This window comes from Mauremys mutica, chromosome 3 (genome assembly GCF_020497125.1).
Source record: "Mauremys mutica isolate MM-2020 ecotype Southern chromosome 3, ASM2049712v1, whole genome shotgun sequence".
Taxonomy (NCBI): Eukaryota; Metazoa; Chordata; order Testudines; family Geoemydidae; genus Mauremys; species Mauremys mutica.
In genome coordinates this window covers 74,419,520-74,443,401 of record NC_059074.1, presented here as the reverse complement: position 1 = coordinate 74,443,401, position 23,882 = coordinate 74,419,520, and the positions used below count along the sequence as shown (strand labels likewise).

General features: G+C 39.0%; 1 protein-coding gene across 2 annotated transcripts in view; it reads left to right on the top strand.

Annotated features, from left to right (window-relative positions):
- MMS22L (MMS22 like, DNA repair protein) overlaps window positions 1-23,882 on the top strand; it is a 146,526-nt gene that overhangs the window by 48,289 nt on the left and 74,355 nt on the right. For both annotated transcript variants that reach the window (XM_045010667.1, XM_045010666.1), the window contains exons 11-14: window positions 671-733; window positions 8,128-8,247; window positions 8,684-8,910; window positions 11,160-11,669. In XM_045010667.1, the coding sequence (XP_044866602.1) occupies window positions 671-733; window positions 8,128-8,247; window positions 8,684-8,910; window positions 11,160-11,669 (920 nt within the window). The remainder of the gene's footprint in view (window positions 1-670; window positions 734-8,127; window positions 8,248-8,683; window positions 8,911-11,159; window positions 11,670-23,882) is intronic.

The window sequence follows — 23,882 nt, the reverse complement described above, 5'->3', positions numbered from 1 at the left end:
AAACAACCATCAATCTTGTCAGACATGAAGGTGATGAATTATGATCCTTGCTTGATTTACCCTACAATCTTTTGAGCTGGACTTTGTCCAGACAACAGATTATACTCTGGACCAAGTTGGTACTGACTGACACTTATTAGCATTAAACAGCTGTTTGACCTTGGTAAAATGAGTTAGTGAAAGATTTGCAAAGAAAGAGAAGAATGAGTCTGTACTTTGCTTCCCTCCTTTCCATTTTAGAGGGCTGCTGATCTTTTTGTTACTTTTGAGAAACTGTAATACAGATTTATTACATGTGGAAGCTGTCGCTAGAGGGATTGATGTACAAATAGCATAAACATTTTGTTTCTTTACTAATTTTTGGTGACTGTCTGAGAGCTATGCATAGGAATAAAATACAATCTCCTGACAAGGTTAGAGTAACACTTATGCTATAAAGACAGAAATAAAGACACATTTTTTAAATTTTATTTTTGAGAGTGAAAATAGCCTAAAGTTGGGGGAAATATCAATTGCATACATAAATGCAAAGGGACTCTTAAACAACTATTGCAAAATGCTTTCAGGAAGTGGAAAATTTCAGGAAATCTCTTGTTTTCATGTTTTACAATATTATATAATGTCTACTATGAAAAACCGATATTTAACATTGACAACCATTCCTTCCCAGAAACAAGTAGAATCCAATTGGAATTTTGTGGAAGAACTGCTGAAAAGGTCCACTGATGCTCAAGTAAGTACAGGGAGGAATAAAGAATAGAGGTTGGGGTGATTTTTGAGAAGCATGCAGCACATGAAGCAAAGTATCCAACCAACAAGTTTGTCTTTGGAATTTAGTTTCTTTATTTTGATTGTATGAACATCCTTGATGTAGCTGAACTAAGAGTGTACAGTTGGCTTCTTGTTAGCAACTACAGTTACTTTAAAGTGGTTGTGCTTGATGTTAAATTGTCAGATAAAGGGAAAAGATAATTATCCTGGAAGTGCATGTGGCTACTTTGACAAGATGTATTCAGAATAAGAGCTGGATGCTTAGAAAATGTAAACTGTACACTGAATGTAAGGCTATCAAGTTGAGGAGACATGATGGGAGAGATAGTCATTGCATTGAAAATTCAGCCATATCCTCATCACAGCAGGAAGGTGACTTGCCTTGCTGAGCAATTTGTCTTACAGGCTTGAATCAAACTCTTCCTGATAAGGTTCTAGTTTCTGAGCACTCATTTCATACTTTATCATTTTTCTTTCTGCAGAGCTGTTAATGCATTGCTTCGTGGCCCAGAGGTCAGAATTGACCTCCTTTTAAAGAGCTTTTAAATATGCTGTTCTTCAAATGTTTAAACATGTTACATTGCAGCTCTGTATAGGTCTTCTTAAATTGTGTGGTACAAACCGTAATTTCTGTAACGACAACAGCTACAAAAATAATTCTATGTGCGTAAGACTACCTGCATACTAAGCAATAAGAATAAACCTGCTGATTATTTCCCTTTTGATCCCACTTGAGAGAAAAACATGTCGAAATATGATACGGTTGAAAGAGAAAGGTGGTTTTTCATTTGGGCCTTCTCTACACTATGGTTGAAGCCATAATAAGGGGTTTAGTGTTTCTCACAAATACAGTTGTTGCTAGCACAGCTCTAATGTAACCACTGAAAAGAAAAAGAGAAATATATTTTAATGGCGCTAGATATTATGCTGTAGACTATAATCAGGCAGTGCTGCAAAGTTTTGCTTGAACAACTCTCGGAGGGGAAAAAAACAATGAACTACATTGCTTAGAGAAGGCAGGGTATCAACAACCATGTTTGTATTTAAACTGTGCTAATAGTAACTGTTTTTAATGTTGGAGAGAGGTCCTAGAGTATGATAACATGGCTGCTGAATGAAGACCAATCTCATCTAAGAGGACTCTATTTTTGTTGTTGTTGTTAATTCTGTCCTACTGTGAAAATCTATTAGAGCTTTACCTTTGTTTTAACATCTGTCCGAGGCATGTGTGCAGGGTGCGAATGTACTGTCTGGATTTTGTTTAAACACTTGAATATGTAAATGTAGTCAATATAAAAATGGGTCATACGTTGTAAAAATTGACTTACATCGACAAAGGAAGTTTATCCTCAAACCTTAATTTAAATTGTAAACTGTATTTCAATTCATGTTAGTATCTATGGTTTTAATCTGTAATCCTGCTAGCTATGAGAAAGTTATGTTGATGTACCTGTTTTTGTTTAGAGAAGTCATTTGGCAGAATACTAAACTAACTCTCTTATTTTCATGGTTTATTGAACATTTTAAAGTGTGCATAACTGCATCCATATCAGAGGTGTAGTACAATATGTACATTATAGATGCATCAAGGATTTCAGAAGACTGTGAGAGAAACTAGAGAAATTTGTGATGGGAATTAGATGCTTAACATTTGGTATTATCTTATTAACCATTTTCCTCTGCTCTGTCTTTTTATACCAGCATTTTTGAAGGCAAAGAAGACAATGCTAGTTTTATTGACATCTTGTACAAAATGTTCTTATTCTGTTGTGAATGCTTAATGTTTTGTAGGATTTTATTTTTAAAGAAAAATGCAGGTAAAGTAGAAGAAACTTTTTATGTGCTTGTTAAACAAATTTTGAATGAAAGACAGTTTAGAATTCCAAATAGCTGGGGTTCCACCATCAGATATGTCATGGTTTTTTGTTTTTTTTTAACAAGGTTAATAATGACACCGTAAGAGGCTCTTTGTGGATCATTGTTCTAAATCCCAATTCTTCTATCAGAAGGAAAACCCCATCTTCCAAGCTGCAGAATGGTTTAGGGATATGTTCAGGTCACCGACAATGGTCTAAGACAACAGCTGGATCATTTTCTGTTTAAGTGGTTCATTACTTAATATTAAATGGCTGCTAGCTTTGTGTAGGAAAATACTTCTATGGGATTGTTCAATATTGTGTGTGTGGAATCAGTAAAAAAAAAAAACAACAAAAAAACCCAAAACCCAATAAAAATAATACCTATGAAGGAGGTTTTTTCACCAACAGACTCTGTGACGTGTATGTCTTCACTGTTGCTGTCCCAGTCTTCCTATGGCCACCTTGTGTTTACCTTTTGAGTTATCCTCTGGTATATTTAAAATAACTGTCACAAGGACTAGATAATGTAGGCGTGGGAAGGAGAGAAGTGCAGTACGATGGCAGATCAAGGGAGCAGAATCAAATGGAGGAACAGGTGCTGTAGTAGTAAAAGCCAATACATGACTGAAGGGTGGATAGTGTTGTTTGTGAAAATGGTAAAATAAAGCTATTGGAATTAACTGCTCAGGCCTGGCCTCAAATTACTCCACTTTGTTGGTGTAACACTGCCTGGGGGTATCAAGAGTTGTGAGGCACCTCACCCTTAGCATGAGGAAGCCTGTCTGTGCCTGACGTGGGTCAGCTTCCTAACTCTACCGGTCACTGGCGACACAAGGCTCCACTCCACTCTAGGCTCCATGAGCCCCTGCAGGTTAGTGCTTGGCACACCACAACCCTCGAGCTTTCTGCATGTCTCTGTGTCCAGCCCCTGGTCTACTGGACACTTGCAATATTCACAGATTTGCTTCCAAAGAAACAGTATAGCCCAGTTCACCAGTTCTGCCCCAGATTGCCTCTCCACTTAACACACAGCACTTAGATGTACTTGGTTTCCCTATAAACATAAGTTATATTTAACAAAGCATAGAGATTCAAGTAATAGCAGGTAGATGTATTGGAACAAATGGTTACATGTGAAATAAAATCATAGCATGCATTCTAGAGCCTGGACTTAATTAACTAGGCATTCTCATGTCTTGTCGAGTGATGATCACTCAAAGTCCTTGCAGCACTTCATAACTATGATCTTCCTTTAATGAGACAGGCAAACGACCCAGTGTGTTCCTTTGCCCCCCAAAGATATACAAGTCTTTATTTGTCTTCATAAACAAGACACCTCCTTGCAGTTTTGTTTTGTTTCTGTAAATTTTCTCTCTTGTAGCTTAGATAACCTTTTGACTGGCGCCTGACTCAGTATGCAAATAGGCCTGTATTGTGAAGCAGACAACCAACAAATGAATAGACCATCTGTTACCCCCTGCCTGAAAGGATCATGTCCAAGGCATGTCACCTCTGGGTAACCTGCCTTAGCTCCAAAGCTTTAAGAATGTAATTTTCAGTATAGATACATAACTTCTCAAATTTTTATCCATACATATATTTCACAATGGTTATGATGACCTGTGGGCTACCGGCTTTTACATGCCATACTTTGTGTGCATATAGCTGACACAGGAGATCCCTATAAATCCCTGTGACCCCTGTGCAAGTTTGCACCAAGTGGTTTCTGCGTCACAGTTGGTAATTCCTACTGGACAAAGGAAAAGACATACCCATCCTTCAGAGAACTCTTGAGAACTATAATAGCAGCTGCAAAAAATAATCTTTAAGAACTCGATAGAGTTGAACCAGTCATCTGTTGGCAGTACAGAAGCAGTGATGAGATCCTATTCATGTGGTACATTTATCTGGGAGGTTGGGCATTAATATTATTTAATATTTATATTCCTGCAGGGCTCATATCAGCGTGGTGGTCCCCAGGTAGTTAGTGCTGTATTAATGCCAAAGAAGACATGCTCCTTACTATCAAGAGTTTATAAGCTAAGGAGACTAGTTACATATGAAAGATGGGGGGAGATGTTTAGATAGTACTATCATTTTGATTATATCTGGTTTTGAACCCCTCATAAGTTCTAGCACAGGAGTTCATATTAAACAAAAAAAGTAATCCTAAATGGAGAGTGCATGATACCCAGTGATATATAAAGTCTGGAGGACGGTTTCATGTTACATTTGAGATAAAATCTACAATGTATATCCTGTAGTAGAAGTCTGTTCTAATGTAATATTGGACACTGGGATAATGAAGGTCTGAAATCAAAGAAGAGTACAATGTTGTTTTTTGTTGAATTTTAAAGCTAGGTCCCAGATATAATCCTGTGGGCAAAAATATGGCTGTAAGAATGGACACTATTTTCTTCCTAAAGTCCTTGGTATAACAAGTCCTGCAACTTGATTGATGTCTAGAGAAACTAATACCTTGGCCTGTTGTAATTCTTGGCATTATATGCAAGATACCCACTTTCCAATGTCTCCTCTGTCTAAAGGAGAGTGAAACTGTTATGGTTGAAGAATCTTAGTTTTCAGATTAGATTTATTCTCAGGGTCTTCTTTTATGGAGATTATCGATGTGTAAAATTATATTAAATGAAAAAACAAAAATTCTCCTCACGGCCTTCTGGCTGGGAAAGCATTATCTAAAGTTGTATCTATTCTTATACTTAATAAATTCACAAAGTATTTCCCCAAAAATTTTCTGTGTTGGGCTCATTGAAGTAGAATGCAAACATCTGTGGGGGTTTTCACATGCATTCATATATAAATTGTTGAGAATATCCTTTTTCCAGATTTACAAATGAAAATCCTGCTTCACCCTTTAATTTAATTTAGAAATATGATATTTTGTAAAGTTTGAGAGTCTGCCAGGTCACCATGTACGCTATATTAGTTGCACATAGGAAGAGAAGGCAGACAGAATTTGAGTCTATTGCAAATGAATTCTTTGATTGCTCACACTGTTCTGATAAAATGTGGCAAATAATATTTTTCCCCAGGGATGTATTGATTCAGGGAGTCAAGTATGACTTAATGAATTTTAATCTGCATATCTACTTTAGCATCACAGGTTGAAATGGGGCTGGTCTGAAGCCCAAGAAAAACAACTAGCTACTTGAGCTACGCAATGCAATGCAAGGACTGGCAGTGGGACTGGAATTGGAGGAAATAACTCCATGACCTTTATCTGTAGGATGGGCAGGCATTTCTCTTCTTCCCCAGCAAGATATTTCAAAGCTTCAAATAGTAAGATGGGTCCTGGATTCATAGAATCATAGAAGATTAGGATTGGAAGAGACCTCAAGAGGTCATCTAGTCCAACCCCCTGCTCAAAGCAGGACCAACACCAACTAAATCATCCCAGCCAGAGCTATGTCAAGCTGGACCTTAAAAACCTCTAAGGATGGAGATTCCACCACCTCCCTAGGTAACCCATTCCAGTGCTTCACCACTCTCCTAGTGAAATAGTTTTTCCTAGTAGCCAACCTAGACCTCCCCCACTGCAACTTGAGACCATTGTTCCTTGTTCTGTCATCAGCCTCCACTGAGAACAACCTAGCTCCATCCTCTTTTGGAACCCCCCTTCAGGAAGGTACTCTTTTATTGCTCCTTTTTTCCCCCATAGCTCCTTTAATTATTCTTAATATTGCATGAGTTTGGTCACTTAGAAATATGCAGTAGAATCCTCGTGTAGACATCCCTACATTTATAGAACAATTTCACTGTAATCTCACAATGACCAGAATTTCAGGCTGGACTTGTCAATGTGTTAAAAACAATTTTGGATTTTTTTTTCTGTCTATACTGTGGCCCAAATCTGGGTGGAATCTTGTCAGTGGTAAATGAACAGAATGCTCCCTTCTTTGCACCAGAGCTAGTAGGGATATTGAAACCTCACAGGTGTCATAGTGGCAGTGGCAAGCCCACAATCTTCTCATGCACATGGTTCTTCTGCAGACATGCTGCAGAGAGGGAAATGCCTTCTGTTTGGAGCAGCAGTAATGTATGCTGCAAAATGTCACATTAAGTTATTGGCAATGTCGAGAGTAACATTCCCTTTAGATTAGCTGTTCCCTGGCTGCTTCTCATCACCAGTAGCTAGGCCACCCATCACTTTGTCACATTACTCAATGGAAGCTCAATGGGACACGGTCAGGCCTGACGGCTGTAAGAGGATCCTAGAAGGCCAATATGTTAGCCCTAGAATGTTAAAAGCTCTTTTTCCTACAAGCTGAGAAGGGGTTACCTCAGGTCAATTAGGGACCCCTGAATTAATTAAGGGCTGCCTGCGGCCTTTAAAAACCTTTCCTCTGGAGAGAGAAAAGGAGAGAGAGACAAGCCAAGCAGCTGCCAGGCTAGTGGCAGCAGGGAAATAAGCTTCTCCAGGATGAGAGTTGTGCTTCTTCCCATAAGGGAAACATCCAAACCCGAGTGCTTGCTAGGGGAAGGACTGACATCGCGGGGAAAACAGGACAACACCCTGCCCCAGTGAGGAGGCAGGGAAAGGTATCCCCCTTTGGTTTTGAGTTTGAGAGACTGTTTCCTTTTTTGTTTGGTGGAGGATCACTCCTTAGGCCGACCCTGAGGCATACCCTGAAAATTCGGCCAAAGAAACACAGAAGGAGGAAGGCAAACGCTGCTCAGAGTGGGGCTGATTTACTGGACTTGTCTTGCAGCAGGAGGCTTCTGGGTACATGTCTGGCTCTGTTGATTTGTTTCCTTATTTCCTCTTGTGGCTATTGTAGTTTTGAGAATGCTTGGTGAAGATCTTGTAGGTGTTGGTCTCTCTGTCTGTGCCAGCAATGCCCCTCTGCTATGTACATCGGCCAAACTGGACAATCCCTACGTAAAAGGATTAGTGGACACAAGTCAGACATTAGAAATGGCAATATACAAAAACCTGTAGGAGAACACTTCGACCTCCCTGGACACACAATAGCAGATTTAAAGATAGCCATCCTGCAGCAAAAAAAACTTCAGGACCAGACTCCAAAGAGAAACTGCTGAACTTCAGTTCATTTGCAAATTTGACACCATCAGTTCAGGATTAAACAAAGACTGTGAATGGCTAGCCAGCTACAAAAGCAGTTTCTCCTCCCTTGTTTTTCACACCTCAACTGCTAGAAGAGGGCCTCATCCTCCCTGATTGAACTGACCTTGTTATCTCCAGACTGATTCTGGCCTGCATATTTATACCTGGCTCTGGAAATTTCCACCACATGCGTCTGACGAAGTGGGTATTCACCCGTCTGTTAGTCTGTAAGGTGCCACAGGACTGTTGCTGTATTTGTCAGATATTATTTTCTAGCTCACTGCTCATAATAGTATATAACTAGAAATAATATTTATACAAGATGATTGTCAGCAGTCTGGAAGTCTTGAAGTTATTTGTAATCTAGGTGGTTTTTTTAACAGCAAAATCTTTTTTTTTTTTTTAAATAAGGCTGCTGTGTTAGAGGAACAGATACGAATGCATCTTCAGTGCTGTTTGACCCTGTGTAGCTTCTGGGACTTGAATCTACCTACTGTCACCATACTCTGGGAGTATTACAGCAAGAATCTGGTTAGTAAATGCATATGTGAAAAACGAGAGTTACATGTGTGCACCCCTCTATCTGAGAAATTACTTTATGCTCTGAACCACTTGAAATAGCAGTCACATTTGTGGAAAAGTTCTAATCTGTTTTAGCTCAACATGGGTTGAAATGCCCTATAAATTGCTACCATGTAACAAAAAATATTCTTTCTGAAAATCTCAGTTTATAGATATTGCACATGTCATGGGGGAACTTTGGGGCTGTGTTAACCTCCATTATCATTTGTGCTCAGGGCTGAGAAAAGTGAGATTTCCTAAAGAATTTCTGTACACAGTGACAGTGCGTTTTGCTCTGGGTGGCAGTAGTGATATGAAGATGGCCTTTTGTTGTTTGTATGAAGGAATTTACATAGTTATTTAGCACTTAATGTTCTTTCCTGCCTTTACTTTATTTTTCTTCCAGAATAGTTCCTTCACCATTCCGTGGCTTGGTCTGAAGGGTCTAGCAAGTGTTAGTAAAACTCCTTTGTCTATGCTCGAATTGGTGAAAAGCTGCTGTTCTGACCAGCAGAGCCCTGACATGTATAAGTCCGGCAACAGTTACCTAATTTTTCTCTGTATTTTGGCACAAATGATGAAAGAAGCAATGGAAAGCAATGTAACCCATCCTTGGAAACAAATTAAAGGAAGGTATGGTAATCTTTTAACTCGGCAGGTGCCATATTCCAGTAGTTCCAATAATATCCTTTTCTTTCTTTCTTTTCTTCATAGCCATTTCAGTTTTTCCACGTTTGAAGTTTCCTTTTTTGTGAGGTTTTAGTTTTGATACTTTGTGAGTTTTGAAATAGGGCAATAACCATAAAGGAATAATTAGGCTGTGTACAAAGACATATGAAAAATAGTTAACTGAAACATTAGTTTTTCTAATTTAATATGCGTGTGTGATGAACTTGCAAATCTTGTATTTTAAAAAGAATAACAATTTCTGCTGATCAGTGAATGTGCTATAAATTTTCAAATGACTTGCATTTACAATGGTTTAACCTGTAAACAAGTAGATTTTCACTTCGGACCACAACTAAATTGATTAGTATTGTTGTTGCATGTAGCAAACTATTAGATTAAGTTCTGGATGTTTTTGCAATATCTTTATTAAGATTTTATTGGAATACAGTACATTTATTACCAGAAAGGAAAGTTACCTTGTTTATCGCAGTACAAAGTTATACATATCACATTTCTGTGTTTCTCTTGTTATATTCAAAAAAGTTTAGGGGTTTTAAAAAATGCTCCCATGACCAAGTTTGCTGAATCAGTGTCTTGTTTTGTTTAGCTATTTTAATTAACCAGTTTGTTTTATTGAAAAGAAATTATACTTAATATTTTTCTTATTTTAACTTGATTTTTAATTCCTTAATTTAAGAGGAGGAATAATAATAGATAATCAACATCATGTGCATGTGTGCTCAACCAGCATTCATCATTTCTACCTTGAATAAGTCAATTATACAAGTAACAAAATTTTAACAGCCTACAGCTATGATTTTGGGATGAACTCTGTTTTCGGCTAACTAAGCATTAATTGGTGCATGAAAAACATAAATGCCTGTCAGTAGTAATTTACTACTAAACAACATTAATGGGATTTTCTAGCCAGTTTTTGGTGGCTAGATTTTAAAACCTCAACACCATTTCTAACTATTTTTCCAGGTAAAATGATAGTAGGAAATTAGCGTTTATGGGAGTTAACTATTATGTGTAGAACTGGTCGTAAATGGAGGATGAAGAGTATACCATATTTTTTAACCCCACACAGTAAAAATTTGGACAAACCATGCTGAGTCCTTTGTTCCCTCATATCTTAAGAAAAATATTAAAAATATGGTAAAATTTCTTTAGAATTCAGTCTAACAGTCTCCACGTTAAAGGGCACCTATGGGAACGCTTGGGCGTTCTTGACATACATTAAGAATACATAAATACAGGATATGCAAAGTAGTAGCACTTCTTGCTACCTTGCCACACATCACTTGACCACCAGTTATGTGACCAATGCAGCTTAAAGCCCCCCATCACACTTTCCCACTAAATGGAAATTGCACGTGCCTCCGCCCTCTGTCAGTGCCCTCTCAAACAGGAAGGGAGTTGCAGTTTACACAATTGAGTGTGTTTGGGCGATTCCAGACTTCTAGGGAGAAGGGGTGAGCATTCTGAAGAAAAAGGGTGGTCAATAGGGAATGCTGTGTCAACAGCTCCCGAACCCTCCTCCCACCCCTTTTATCACAAGGGGGATGGAGCACAAAGGTCTTATCACAGCTGTGGCAGTATAGCATAGGAGAAGAGGTATTTTCTCATGTACGGTGTTCTCAAGCCATTGTGGGCTTTATAAGTCAAAACAGACATCTTAAACTCCACCTGGAAACCAGTGAGCATCCAGTGCAGAACCTGGAGCACTAGTAACACATGCTGCAACTGAGAGGCCCCACTTAATATGCAGGTTGTTGGTTCTGTACCAGCTTAAGTTGATGGTGATGTGTTCAGTTCTGAAAGGGGGAAAGGTATGAAGGAAACCATCTGAGCCAAAGCTTTGTTCCAGTAATACTGGCTAATCTCCTAATCTTTCTGCTCGAGGTGAGGTGCTTGCATCAACAGTAGTTGACATGGGGAGAAAGGTTAGGTTTCACCATGGGTTGGAAATCCCTTGGCATGCACCCTGGATTGGGAAAAAGAAGAGAAGGAATTAGCTTGTTTCAGGTTAAAACAGATTAAAAGGATGGAGGAGAGAAGAGAAATTTAAAAAAGGAGAAGAATTGCTTAAAGTAAGTGTGTGGAGCTAGAGTAAAGGTGTAAAATGAGACTAGAACTGCTCTTCAAGGAGATGGAAAGAAATATGCTTTAACATAATTTAAACATTTTTGTATTTTTTTTTTAATATGTAGAATTTATTCCAAGTTCCATCAGAAAAGAATGCGAGAGCTGACAGAGGTGGGGCTGCAGAACTTCTTTAATCTTTTCCTTGTGTTAGCGGCTGTTGCAGAGACAGAGGACATTGCAAGTCGGGTGTTGGATCTCCTGGATTTTCTTAGCCCAACCTCCATCAGCACATCTCAGAGAGCTCTCATTTGGAGAGGCTGCTTTGCCTTCCTTTTGATGTATATTGAGAAGAACATGGACATCAGCGTTCTAGCTGAGAAACTTTCATATGCTTTCTGTGAAAAGGCAAAGGAGTTTTTGGTAACCAAGAATGACCACACACACAAACAAAATCTCTGGACACCACTCTCCACTTACATTGATGGTGTTCAAGAAGTGTTTGAGACCAGCTGCTACTTGAACCTTTCCCAGGAAAAGTTGTTGAACGATGGATTTAGTATGCTGCTCCCGGCTTGTCGAGGAACTGAACTCAACATGGTCCTAAACTTCCTGCAGGTTGTTCTGTCCAGGCTCAGGTAAGTTATTCAGATAAATCATGAACACAGACTGGTATCTTGCTTTGTATTTGTCACTAAATTGTGGTCAATGAACCAATAAGAGGTGAAGCCATTTTAGATTTGGTATTGGTGAGTAATGAGGACCTCCTAGAAGAACTGGTTGTAGGGGACAACCTTGGTTCGAGTGATTGTAAGCTAATTCAGTTTAAACTAAATGGAAGGATAATCAAAAATAGATCTGCAACTAGGGTTCTTGATTTCTAAAGGACTAACTTAAAAAAATTAAGGGAATTAGGGAAGTTGACTGGGCCAAAGAACTCAAGGATCTGAATGTGGAGGATGCTTGGAATTATTTTAAGTCAAAGTTGCAGAAACTATCTGAAGGTTGCATCCCAAGCCAGGGGAAAAAATTATAGGGAAGGGTTGCAGACCAACTTGGATGAGCAAGCATCTCAATCAGGTGATTGAGAGAAAGCAGAAGGCCTACAAGGAATGGAAGATGGGATAGATCAGCAAGGTGAGGTGAGAAGGTGTAAGGATTAAGTGAGAACTGCCAAAAGTCAAGCAGAGTTGGACCTTGCAAAGGGAATTTCTATAGTGAAAGGTTCTATAGTCAGATAAAAAGAAAACCAGGAAAGAAGAAGTGGGACCACTAACCACTGAGGGATGGGGTAGAGTTTAAAGATAATCTAGGCATGGCCTAACACCTAAACAAATACTTTGCCTCCATTTTTAATCAGGCTAATGAAGAGCTTAGAGGTAGTGGCAGGGTGGCTAAAGAGAATGAGGATATGGAGGTAAAAATGACCACATCTGAGGTGAAAGTCAAACTCAAACAGCTTAATGGGTCTAAATTGGGAGGTCCAAATAATCTCCATCCATTTAAGAATATTAAAGGAACTGGCACATGAAATTGCAAGCTCAATAGCAAGGATTTTTAATGAATCTGTAAACTCGGAGGTTGTACCCTATAACTAGAGAATTGCTAACATGGTTCCTAGTTTTAAGGAAGGGGAAAAAGGGGATCCAGGAAACTACAGGCATGTTAGTTTGACGTCAATTGTATGCAAGGTCTTGGAATACATTTTGAAAGAGAAAGTAGTTAAGGACATAGAGGTGAGCAATAATTAAGATAAAATACAACATGGTTTTACAACAAGTAGATCATGCCAGACCAGCCTGATCTCCTTCTTTGAGAAGACAACTGATTATTTATTTATTTATTTATTTTTTAGAGAAAGGAAACGCAGCAGGTCTAATCTACCTGGATTTCAGTAAGGCATTTGATACGGTTCCACGTGGGAAATTATGTTAAATTGGAGAAGATGGGGATTACTATGAGAATTGAAAGGTAGATTAGGAACTGGTTAAATGGGAGACTACAACGGGTCATACTGAGAGGTGAACTGTCAGGCTGGAGGGAGGTTACTACTGGAGTTCCTCAGGGATCGATCTTGGGACGAATCTTATTTAACGTTTTTATTACCAACATTGGCACAAAAAGTTGGAAGTATGCTAATAAAATTTGTGGATGACACAAAGTTTGGTCGTATTGCCAATACAGAGAAAGACCAGAATATCATACAAGATGATCTGGATGATCTTGTTAACTGGAGTAATAGGAAAGGTATGAAATTTAATATTGCAAAATGCAAGGTCATGCATTTAGGGCCTAACAACAGAATGTTTTGCTATAAGCTGGGAACATACGAGTTGGAAGTGACAAAGGAAGAGAAAGACCTGGATGTATTTGTTGATAACAGGATGACTATGAGCCACCAATGTGATGCGGCTATGAAAAAGGCTAATGCAGTCCTAGGATGCATCAGGAGAGGTATTTCAAGTAGAGACTGGGAAGTGTTAGTACCATTATACAAGGCACTGGTGAGACCTCATCTGGAATTCTTTGTGCAATTCTGGTCTCCCATGTTTAAGAAAGATGAATTTAAACTGTTACAGGTGCTGAGAAGGGCTACTAGGATGATCCAAGGAATGGAAAACCTACTTTATGAGAGGAGATTCAAAGAGCTTGGCTTGTTTAGCCTAACCTGCAGTTATCCCTACTAATCCATCCCTCCTGGGAGCACTGGGAGCTTTCCAAAGGCATCAAACAGCAAAACGGACAAACTGAAAACAAGAATCTCCCCAGCTGTGGAGAACAATCCTGACCTGGTAGAGGGGCGGTGGAAAATGTGACCAAAGAGGCTTGCTCTCTATAAATATATCAGAGGGATAAATACCAGGGAGGGAGAGGAATTATTTAAGTTAAGCACCAATGTCAACACAAGAACAAATAGATATAAATGGGCCATCAACACAATTAGGGTTGAAATTCAGATGAAGGTTTCTAACTATCAGAGGAGTGAAATTCTGGAACAGCCTTCCAAGGGGAGCAGTGGGAGCACAAAACCTAACTTGTTTCAAGACTGAGCTAGGTAAGTTTATGGAGGGGATGGTGTGATGAGTCTGCCTACAATGGCATGTAGCTGATCTGGAACTGCTAACAGCAAATATCTCCAATGGCTGGTGATGGGACACTAGTTGGGGAGGGCTCCTGATTTAATACAGAAAATTCTTTCCCATGTGTTTGGCTGGTGGGTCTTGCTCATGTGCTCAGGGTCTAACTGATCACCATATTTGGGGTTGGGAAGGAATTTTCCCCTGGGTCAGATTGGCAGAGACCCCTGGGCAGTTTTTGCCTTCCTTTACAGCATGGGGCCTGGGTCACTTGACGGTTTAAATTAGTGTTAATGGTGGATTCTCTGGAACTTGAAGGTTTTAAATCATGATTTGAGAACTTCAGTAACTCAGCCAGAGGTTAGAGGTCTATTAGAAAACTGGATGGGTGAGGTTCTGTGGCCTGCAATGTGCAGGAGGTCAGACTAGATGATTGTGATGGTCCCTGCTGGCCTTTAAAGTCTGTGAGTCTATAATATATTAACTTCTCTGTAAAACAGAACAAAACTGAAGAGGTGGCTCTGTAGGATTGTGAATTACATATTAAATTCTGAATTTCAGTCCACAAATCTCTGTTTAGAAAATCTTTCTCTGCTGTTTCAATCCTGAGGTGTGAGATCCCAGATATTTCTCTTTGCTGTGACTTGATGCTACTGTAGGCCAAATTATTTATTTTACATTTTCTTGGACAGCATTGTAAGTAAAACCGAAGTTCTCTGGGTTTTGGCCTCTTTTAAAATTATAATCTCTATTCAATTAGTAATATTTAATTATATATTGCACACTCTGCTCTAATTTTCCGGTCATATTTTTTCACCTATGCATTCATGCAACAGTGCACCAGGTAAGTACCTAGTTAGAAATAAAACACAGAAAATGGGGTCAAGAAGTGTCTGATGGAAGGAAGGAAATCCTATTTTATCACTAAATAATCAATTTTGCTTTGATTTATTGGTGTCGTTTCCAACATCGAAATTGCCCTTCCTGCAATAAACATTTCTGTCTACTAATTCACCTTGGAGGTAGTCCTGCAGTTTAAAGCCAAAACTGCTTTAGGAGGGCTGAAAAAACATTTCCCCCATAATTCCACTGCAAGCCATAATAAGACAGTTATTGATCTGCCACTACATGAGACCTTTGAGGTTGAGATTTGTGGAGGAGGGGCAAAGAGAAATGCACATTATGAATAGTGAGAAAAAATTGACCTGCATGTAAGATCTCTGTTTAGCTGGGGTACTTTGTTACTGTCTAGATAGTTTGCCTGCAGCTGTCAATAGCTTATAAATCCAAAGTCAACTGCTTTTCAGGCAGCCTTTGAAAAAGATAAAGTGCAGTTGATTTATTAGAAAGGTTTTCTCATTTCTGTTCAACTGAGCTTATATATTGGAATACATTAGAGACTTCAAAAATATTGTGTATATTAACGAAAAGAGAAAACTACCCTCTGTGAGGAAGGTGAACCTCTTACTCCCACTTTGCCTTGGCCAATCTGGCAATGGGAGAAAATCCTTCCCAATCCCTGAGAAAGGAGTGGCTAGTGCAGTGCTACCAGCGGATCCTGACCAAACCTGGTCTTTCACCAGGCCATTTCCAAGGCTGTGACGGTGGGTGCTGCTCCACTTGGTCTGGATATGAGAGAAGGCTTTTCCTACACAGCTTACCCCTCTACCTACTCTCCCCGCCCTTCTAGTCAGGTCACCTGGGGAGATGCGTCCTCTACTTCTTAAAGAGGTATACCCTTTCCCCTGGCAATCCAGACAACTGCCTCCCTGCTTAAGATGTGGAACGGTCATTCTTCAGGCAATCTCATGGAAATCATTGGAGTACTTGAGGAATAAGGTACTTCTCAGCATAAGAAAGGGTATCAGTGTCTTACCCCCAGTCCTCCTGTGCTTCAGTTTCTCCATATGTAAAATGGGGTTGATGATACCTACTTAGCTACTTCACAGGGATGTTGTGAGCTACTTCACGGGGATGTTGCTTCATTAATGTTTGTAAATCATTTTGATATCCTCAGGTGGAAGGTGCAAGAGAAATGTAAAATATTGATGGAGCTTCTCTCCTATGCTAATGGGTGCCCTAAAAATAAATAAGGTAGATTAACATCCTTCCATTCATGGAAGGAAAATAACATTAAAAACTAAATGGTAATTCCTTAGTCCAGTCTGAATACTCTACCACTATATTTCTTTGTATGTCTGTGTGCCAAGCAGAGGTTAACCAGATTGATGATACTCATTCTTAGCTGCATCTCTGACTTTGAAAAGAATGAAATGACTCACTGTAGCAATCGCTCCTGTTTTAAAATCCAGGTGGGAATAAGATAGCAGACCTTGCATAAATGTAATTTTTCTGTACACTGTACTGTGTAATAGTTTTATAACTGAATGACGGAGAATTTACAGGTAGGAAGGAAGTGAGATCACTGATTAAAGAGAGAAGCGGCTCCCTCTAGGCTGTTAGGAAATAATAACTTCATATGCCACTTTCTGCTAACCCAAGATGATGGCTCACAGGAGCATTCTTTATTGCTGATTAAGTAGCGTTATGAAAATAGTGACTTGGTTATGTTAAGCAAATGCCTCACTATTTAAAGCTTAGAATGTCAAATAATTTTAGCAAATCCCCTTCAACTTATCACATTTCTGGTTTCCCAATTACTTTTATTTGAGGTTATTGTAGAACTGGCAATCTTTCATTTGCAGAGCGGGGTGTAGCCAAAAGCTGTGCTTTAATTATGGCCATTCATGCTGCTGTGGTTGAGGGTCTGTCAGCATTTCCATTATAAACCTTTATTTTCAAGGGTTTGTATCATAGCTATGAAAATTTGCTCTAGGCTAAACCTAGTATACAAGGTCCTGTAAGAGTGCTCATTTTCTTTTTTTCTTAAATAGGAGTGGGAAAGCAGATACTCCTTTTTTGCACTACTGCCTCTTAATCTTTTTTTTTTTTTTTTAAATTGAAGCTTTAAGGCAGGCTTTTCCATATTGTGCTGTCCACTAGAAAAGTAATAGGAACACTAGAGTTTCCTATCTGTGGAAGATAGTATTAAAGTGGCAGGCTCTTCCAAATAATTCAATATTTCTTTTGTCTTTTTTTGCATGTAAGAATATTAAATATTATGAGTAGTGTGTGTGTGGAGGGGGAATGGCTGTTTTTGTTAATAATTAATTTTTGATCAGTGGTGATTAGGATGCCCCAGGCAGAAAAGTTGTTAGTTCAGCACCTAGCACAAAGGGGTCCTGGTCCATGAGTGCATCTCACAGAACAAGAACTTGGTATTGATTGTGGGATGTGGGTGGGATTGTGAGGCTGTAATTAATATAGGTTTAAAAAAAAAGTAGAGTATGTTAAATTAAAAATGTACTGATGAAGACTTCTTGTATGTATTTGGGATATTCCATACCTAATGTAAACTTTAGACAGACCGGGTTAGTGAGGTAATATCTTCTATTGGACCAGCTTCTGTTGGTGAAAGAGAGATGCTTTTGAGATGCACAGAGCTCTTCTTCAGGTCACCTTTCCCCTTTTTTTCCTACAACACTGTCAACCTGTTTAGACCCTGCCAAAATATCCTTTTTCCAAAAAAACAAACAAACAAACAAAAAAAGTAAATCCCATGCAGCATGCATATTTATATTTATATATTATATTTATAATGGTGCCCACCAACTCAACACATCCAAGTGCCCTGCATCATTTAAATAATGTGAGGAAATAATGAGGAAATAGTCTTTAAAACAGGATCTGACAGAACTTCATTCCCTGCTGTTAAAATAAAGAACAGAGTGAGTTAGAGGCCTAAAACTTACTGAACTTGTGCTCTGGTGTCCACGCACGAGGAACACATTCTGGTGACAGAAGCCCTCCACTGACATATGTAGTAGAAGAATTTTAAATATTTTAAAATTTCTTTATTTGATAAAATTTTATCTCCTTGGTTAAAATGCATCACTTTAGGGTGAGCATTGTATTCTCATTATCTCATCTTTGTGTTTTACTTTGTGCCTCATGTAACAACTGAGATGTGTGTTTATGATACAACAGTGCTTGTCCTATCATAATACAAATGCTGAATTCTAATACTCTTAGCTTAGAATAAGAGACTGTTGCTACTGATACTGACTTGAGAATAATCACCAACCAAATAAAATAATATGTAATCCACATGATTCTTTATAATTTTACATGATTTGAAAATGTGTATGCCAATTTCTAGTGCTCTGGTAGGGTGGCAGGAACCAGACATGTTACAGAAAATCTCAGTGCACAAATTTCATAGGCTAGTCTAGTATGGCACTGTAAGCTCTTGCACATACATGTACAGTTGTCCCTTTCCCACAACTATTGGGTGTCACTGGTAGATGTCTTGTCAATATCCTAGATACCATATAACCTGTGTAAACTTGAATCACAATTTCCACTAACATCTCACAAGACGGGTTTTCGTTTGCATGGCTTTGGACTGGAGGGCAGCCGGTATTCCCATTGGCAACACCACTTCCCAGGTTAGCGCCACTTGTTTTTCAGGCAGCGCTGGGCCCTTATAGGATGGAGGATTGAGACTTGCACCACCACAGCCATCCCCTGCCCAACAGACTTTTGTCTGTTGTGGAACCGGTGACCTGGTGTATACCATAAAAAGCTATCTTAAACTGGTTGGCCTGTATATTATTAAGGAGACAGGGTAAAAATAGAATGTTGTCATCATGGCAACTTGACAATGCACAAGCTTAGAAACTCTGTCTCCCATTTTACCTCACACCATATACTTATCCCATTTTCACCATCCTCCTTTGTTCTGTCCATTCTCTTTTTGTCTCTGTCCGTGTGTGTGTGTTCTCTCCCACAGCCTCCTACTCTCCCCTGCTTCTCTTCCTAATAGCTCTGATACACCTCACCTTTCCCACACTCATTAGAAGGCTGCATTATTCTGAGAGTGCCAACTGCCACACAAAGCAGTACTAAAATATGGAACCAGAGAAGTGCAGGGTGGAGGAACTGCTGCCTGAGTCTGCAGCCCTGTACAGATGAAATGCTTATGCAGCCACCTTCATTGTGTGCCACAACAGGAGCAGGAAGGAGAGGTGGGTGGCTTTCAAGGAGTCACCTGCTGTTTTGCTAGCCATGAGTCATCACTTTTGCTCCCTTTGAGTTTGTGTGTGGGTTGATCTGGGTCCTGTGGCTTAACCTACCCACACTGAACTCTCTTCCTGGGTCCCCCTGCGCTAGTAGGGAAAACTCTGAGGTGGAGGATAACAAAACAAACTAGTGTGATCCAACAGAATATGGAAAAATGGTGGAGAGATTTACACTGTAATGCACTATTTTGTTTTTGGGGTTTTAATTTTTTTTTGGAGGTTTAAGCCAAAATCTGACTCTTTTTTTTTTTTTTTAAGGTGCATGGGGGGAAAATGGTGCATATAGATCAAGTAATTGTGTGCACACATTTCTGCATGCATGCAAAAAAGCAGGTCTCGTGTATGAGCCTTTGTTACCTCCTTCAGAATGTAAGCCCTAAAAGTTATTTGAACTGTGATTTTTGTTTTTTAATTAAACAGCCATCACAACATTATTCAAAACAGGAGATACTGCAGCAGTGAATGAGACTCTTAATGGAGGATGTATACAAAATATCTGTTTTTCTCTATCTTATTTAAGCAACTATGGGTGGTTGGTTCGTTGTGATCAATGGTTCATTGTGGGGTTTGCTGAGACCACCCAGATCTCTTAAAGCTTTAGGTAAAATTGAGCAGCATTAATACAGAAGTTACTGGTCAGTGTGCTAATTCACAGTGATGCACAGTTCTGTACGCCCTGAGCTAAAGGAAACAGTGCTCAAGTTATGTAATGTATTAAGGACTGATAAGGCTTTAGTTGCCTGCTTTTCTGTCTTAATCTCTTTACCGCCGTATGGGTACCAGTCAGGTACAGATGTCTGTCTCTTTAATTAAAGTTGCCTTACTAGTTGGACTGTAGCCAAAATAACAAATTTGTGCAATCAGTTATATTGTAGTGTACCATAGCCGTTGAGGTTGAATGAGAAATTCATAATTGGAATGTGTAATCCAGCATATTTTTGCTATGAAAATATATACTCATTTGTGAGGTTTTTGTGTTGTGCTTTGCTATCCAAATGCCCTGTCGGAAGCATTCTGAGCCCATGGGGGAACGTCTCTACCCACTCCCTGTAATCATATAAGTCAGCAGATAGGTTCTTGAGGAGAATAGAAAAGTATTCCACACACACCCCCAGGGTTTTTTTAGTGTTAGTCTTGGTAAAATATATTTTTCTAATGCTGAACTTTTGAAAATTGTAGTGAGAAAAGACCCTCGACCATTTTAGAATGGGATTGGGCTTCACCCTAGCACACCGTCTCTCAGGAATACCACTAGAACTTTTGATTGTGGTGTTCTAATAGCCAGGGAGAAAGAGCTAACCTTGTGATTAAAGCACAGGATTGGAATTCAGGAGACGGGGGGTCAGTGTCCAGCTCTGCCAAACTTCCTGAGTGACCTTGAAGAAATAATTTTAATATTTCTCTGTGCCTCCGTTACCTATGTGGAAAATGGAAATAGCAATCCTTCCTTTGTCTGTCATGCTTTTTAGAGTGTAAACTCTTTGGGGCAAGGGCTGCCCTTTACTGTGTGTTTGTACAGTGCATGTAGCACAACGGGGCCATGATATCAGATGTGCTGCTGCAATACATAACAATAACCAACTGGTTTATGACTGCAGGTGTGTAGTTTGTAGACACAAATGATGATGAAGCAACATAGCAGAACTGAGGGTATGAAAGGTAATGTTCTCATTCTTTTATTAACTTTGCCAGTGGCTTAAAAAAAAACAACCTAGTGTTTCTGCAGTTAACTGATTGTATTCATTCAAATCTAAGTTATTTTTATTAACTTACAAGAAAGAAAGTTCAGTGACTAAATGCCTCAGAGCACTGGAATTGAACAAGTTAATATTTTAGAAATGAGGATGTCTAAAAGGTGTGTTGTTTCTAAATACTTTCTAATAAACGTTTAGCAGATTGCTCTGGAAACACTGGGTGTAGGTAAATTAGCCATAGCTAATTTCAATGTCCGTATGCTACTTCAAGGCGTGGCTCTGGTTATTAAAAATGAATTTCATTTTTCACTCTTTTTGCTTTGTATGGGCTTGAAGTTGTTTCAGGTGTTGTGTGTGTTATTTTGAGTGAAACATTTCGACTCCAAAATAAAATTGCATACTTAGGTCTGCCCTCTTGTGTTGCGCTCCTCAAAGATAACTCTGGCACAAGCTGAAGTTTTGATTGAATGTCTTTAGCTCTCAGAGTAATTATACAAATGAATGAAATAAGGTACAGAATATAATATCGCTTAAGAGATTCATATAGTGCATTGCAGCTATATACCCACTGTTTGGTATGTGAAAAATCCTTGTTTTTAACTCTTGTTTTATCTAGCTTTGCTTTAGGATCTCATAAGTATTTATTTCCAATATTTAGCATCCATCTGAATGAGTAGATGAAGATCATGAGAGAGCTACAGCTTAAAATCAAGTTCATATTAGCTAATTTTTAGTGCAGTGTAATGGAAGAGCATCTTCCCTGGAATTATTTTTAAAATAAACTGAAAAGACTGCTGGGGTCAGAGAATCTGTTAGTTGCTTTTCCCAGCTGCTGATTGTTGATAGCCAAGTAATGCCAATGATGGTAAATATTTGAAGTGAAGGAAAATCAGATGTGCTATCTAACATTAATTATAGAATCATAGATTATTAGGGTTGGAAGGGGCCTCAGGAGGTCATCTAGTCCAACCCCCTGCTCAAAGCAGGCTCAATCCCCAATCCCTAAATGGCCCCCTCAAGGATTGAACTCAACCCTGGGTTTAGCAGGCCAATTCTCAAACCACTGAGCTCCCTCTCTCCCACCCCCGATGAAAACATGCTTTTCTTTACCAAGTGCTACAAATTCAAAAAGCCTTCCATCTGATCCATTCACTTTAGTAAAAACTAATTCACAGAAGCGTGTGTGTAGCCTACATGTCAGCAATACAAGACTTACTGTTGTGAAAGAATAAAATCCACCAAATACATTTGCTAAAAAAAAACCCCAAAACCCTCAAAACGTGCAAAATCATTTTCAGGTGCCCTGAGCATCTGCTACTTAGGACGCAATAGTTGTTTAGAAAAATATGTACTCCCTGAAGAACATCAATGCAGATTTATTTTCTGGTTGAAGCATTTCACTTTTGAACCTGTATTTTCCCCAAATGAACTTTTCTTTCTCGTCTTCCTCTTTCATTCTTTGCAGGTGGCATGGAAAAAAGCTTTTTTTTTTTTTAAGATTCTTTTTTGTTGGGGTTGTTAAAGAACTATTTTTGCTAATAAAAATATTAAATGCAAGTAGCATTTAAATCTCTTAATTTTGATTGTTTCTTCTTTACCTTTCGAGATATATATTTCTTCTCTCTTTAGGATATCTCTTGTCAGATTTAAGGCTTATTTAAAATGAAAAGAAAGCTGAAGCAATTTTCTTTATTCCATTTCAGTCTCCTAAGGCCTATTTCCCCCTGGTGAGCTCATAGCAACAGGGGGGTTTAAGGGAATTCAGCTTTCTGCAAATTAATGTCTCACATCATGAAAATTCAGGACTTTTTTTTTTATATCTTGAAAAGTAATACAGTGAGTGCGAGTATTATTTCTTGCCAGCGGGTGGAAGATGAATGATTTTGTCACAGTTTTACTGCTTGATGAGCAGTGTCCTGAGGGTCAGGCTTAAGTCTGTGTCACTATGCTGCTCATTACTCTTGAGCTAAATAAGGGCTGATTGGATCTAAATTGCCTAGCACATGGGCCACAGATGAGCTCAGTGAGTAGGGGATGACCTGCTATTCAGGCTGGGAGTAACCCTGGTGTGCAAATGCTGCATTAGAACACCGTGGGAGAATGAGAGGCTACCGAACGCTGCCAGCAAAAGAAATCGAAATGTAAAAACTCTTTGATGCTGCAATGTTAGAATTTGAAATGTAGGAAGTGACAGGTTGATGGTACTTATCAGCTTTGGCTGGATTAGAGAACAGTGTCATCGTGCTTATATAATGACAGAAGAATGAAGCTAGCTCCTAACTACTCTGCAGTGCAGAGCCACTGCTGCCAGAATCAATGCTGCCTCCTACTGGTAGTTTTGATAGAGGGTTAGAAGAAGAGTTGAAAAGCCATGAAGATATTCCCAACTTTTTAACATCTCAAAATAGAAAGAGGGTATGTATACTTATGTGTGGATTTGTGTATTCATGTTTATGCCCTACACATGTATGTAACAAAGATTTGATAGATAAAATAGTGAACACTTTTTTTTGGACGGCAACTCTCAAGTTCTGTACCTTGAGAATACACACATCTACAGTACTGAGCTTTACCCTTCGCTTGCTATAAAATACTTCCCTCGTATTCTTTTTTGCACCCCCTGCCCACTCCAAAAAAAAAATCTCTTTGGAAGGATGTCATCTCTGGAGAGAAATACTAATTTGTATCTGCATGTTTAAAGAAAACGTGACCTTTTAAAGAGTAGAAAAATCTGCACAAATATAAAAGAGCAAATGAACTTGCTTGTCTGTTAATGGAGGAAAAGTGACTAGCAGGCAAACAACCCACAAAGAGAGCTGAGTGAAACGAGGGTTTTAACCTCACACAATTGTGAATGATTGTCAGTGGTTCAATAAGGATTTTTTTTTCCTCGCATTGTTTTTTTGGAGATTAGTAGAGGCTGCAAACTTGTCTTCCCA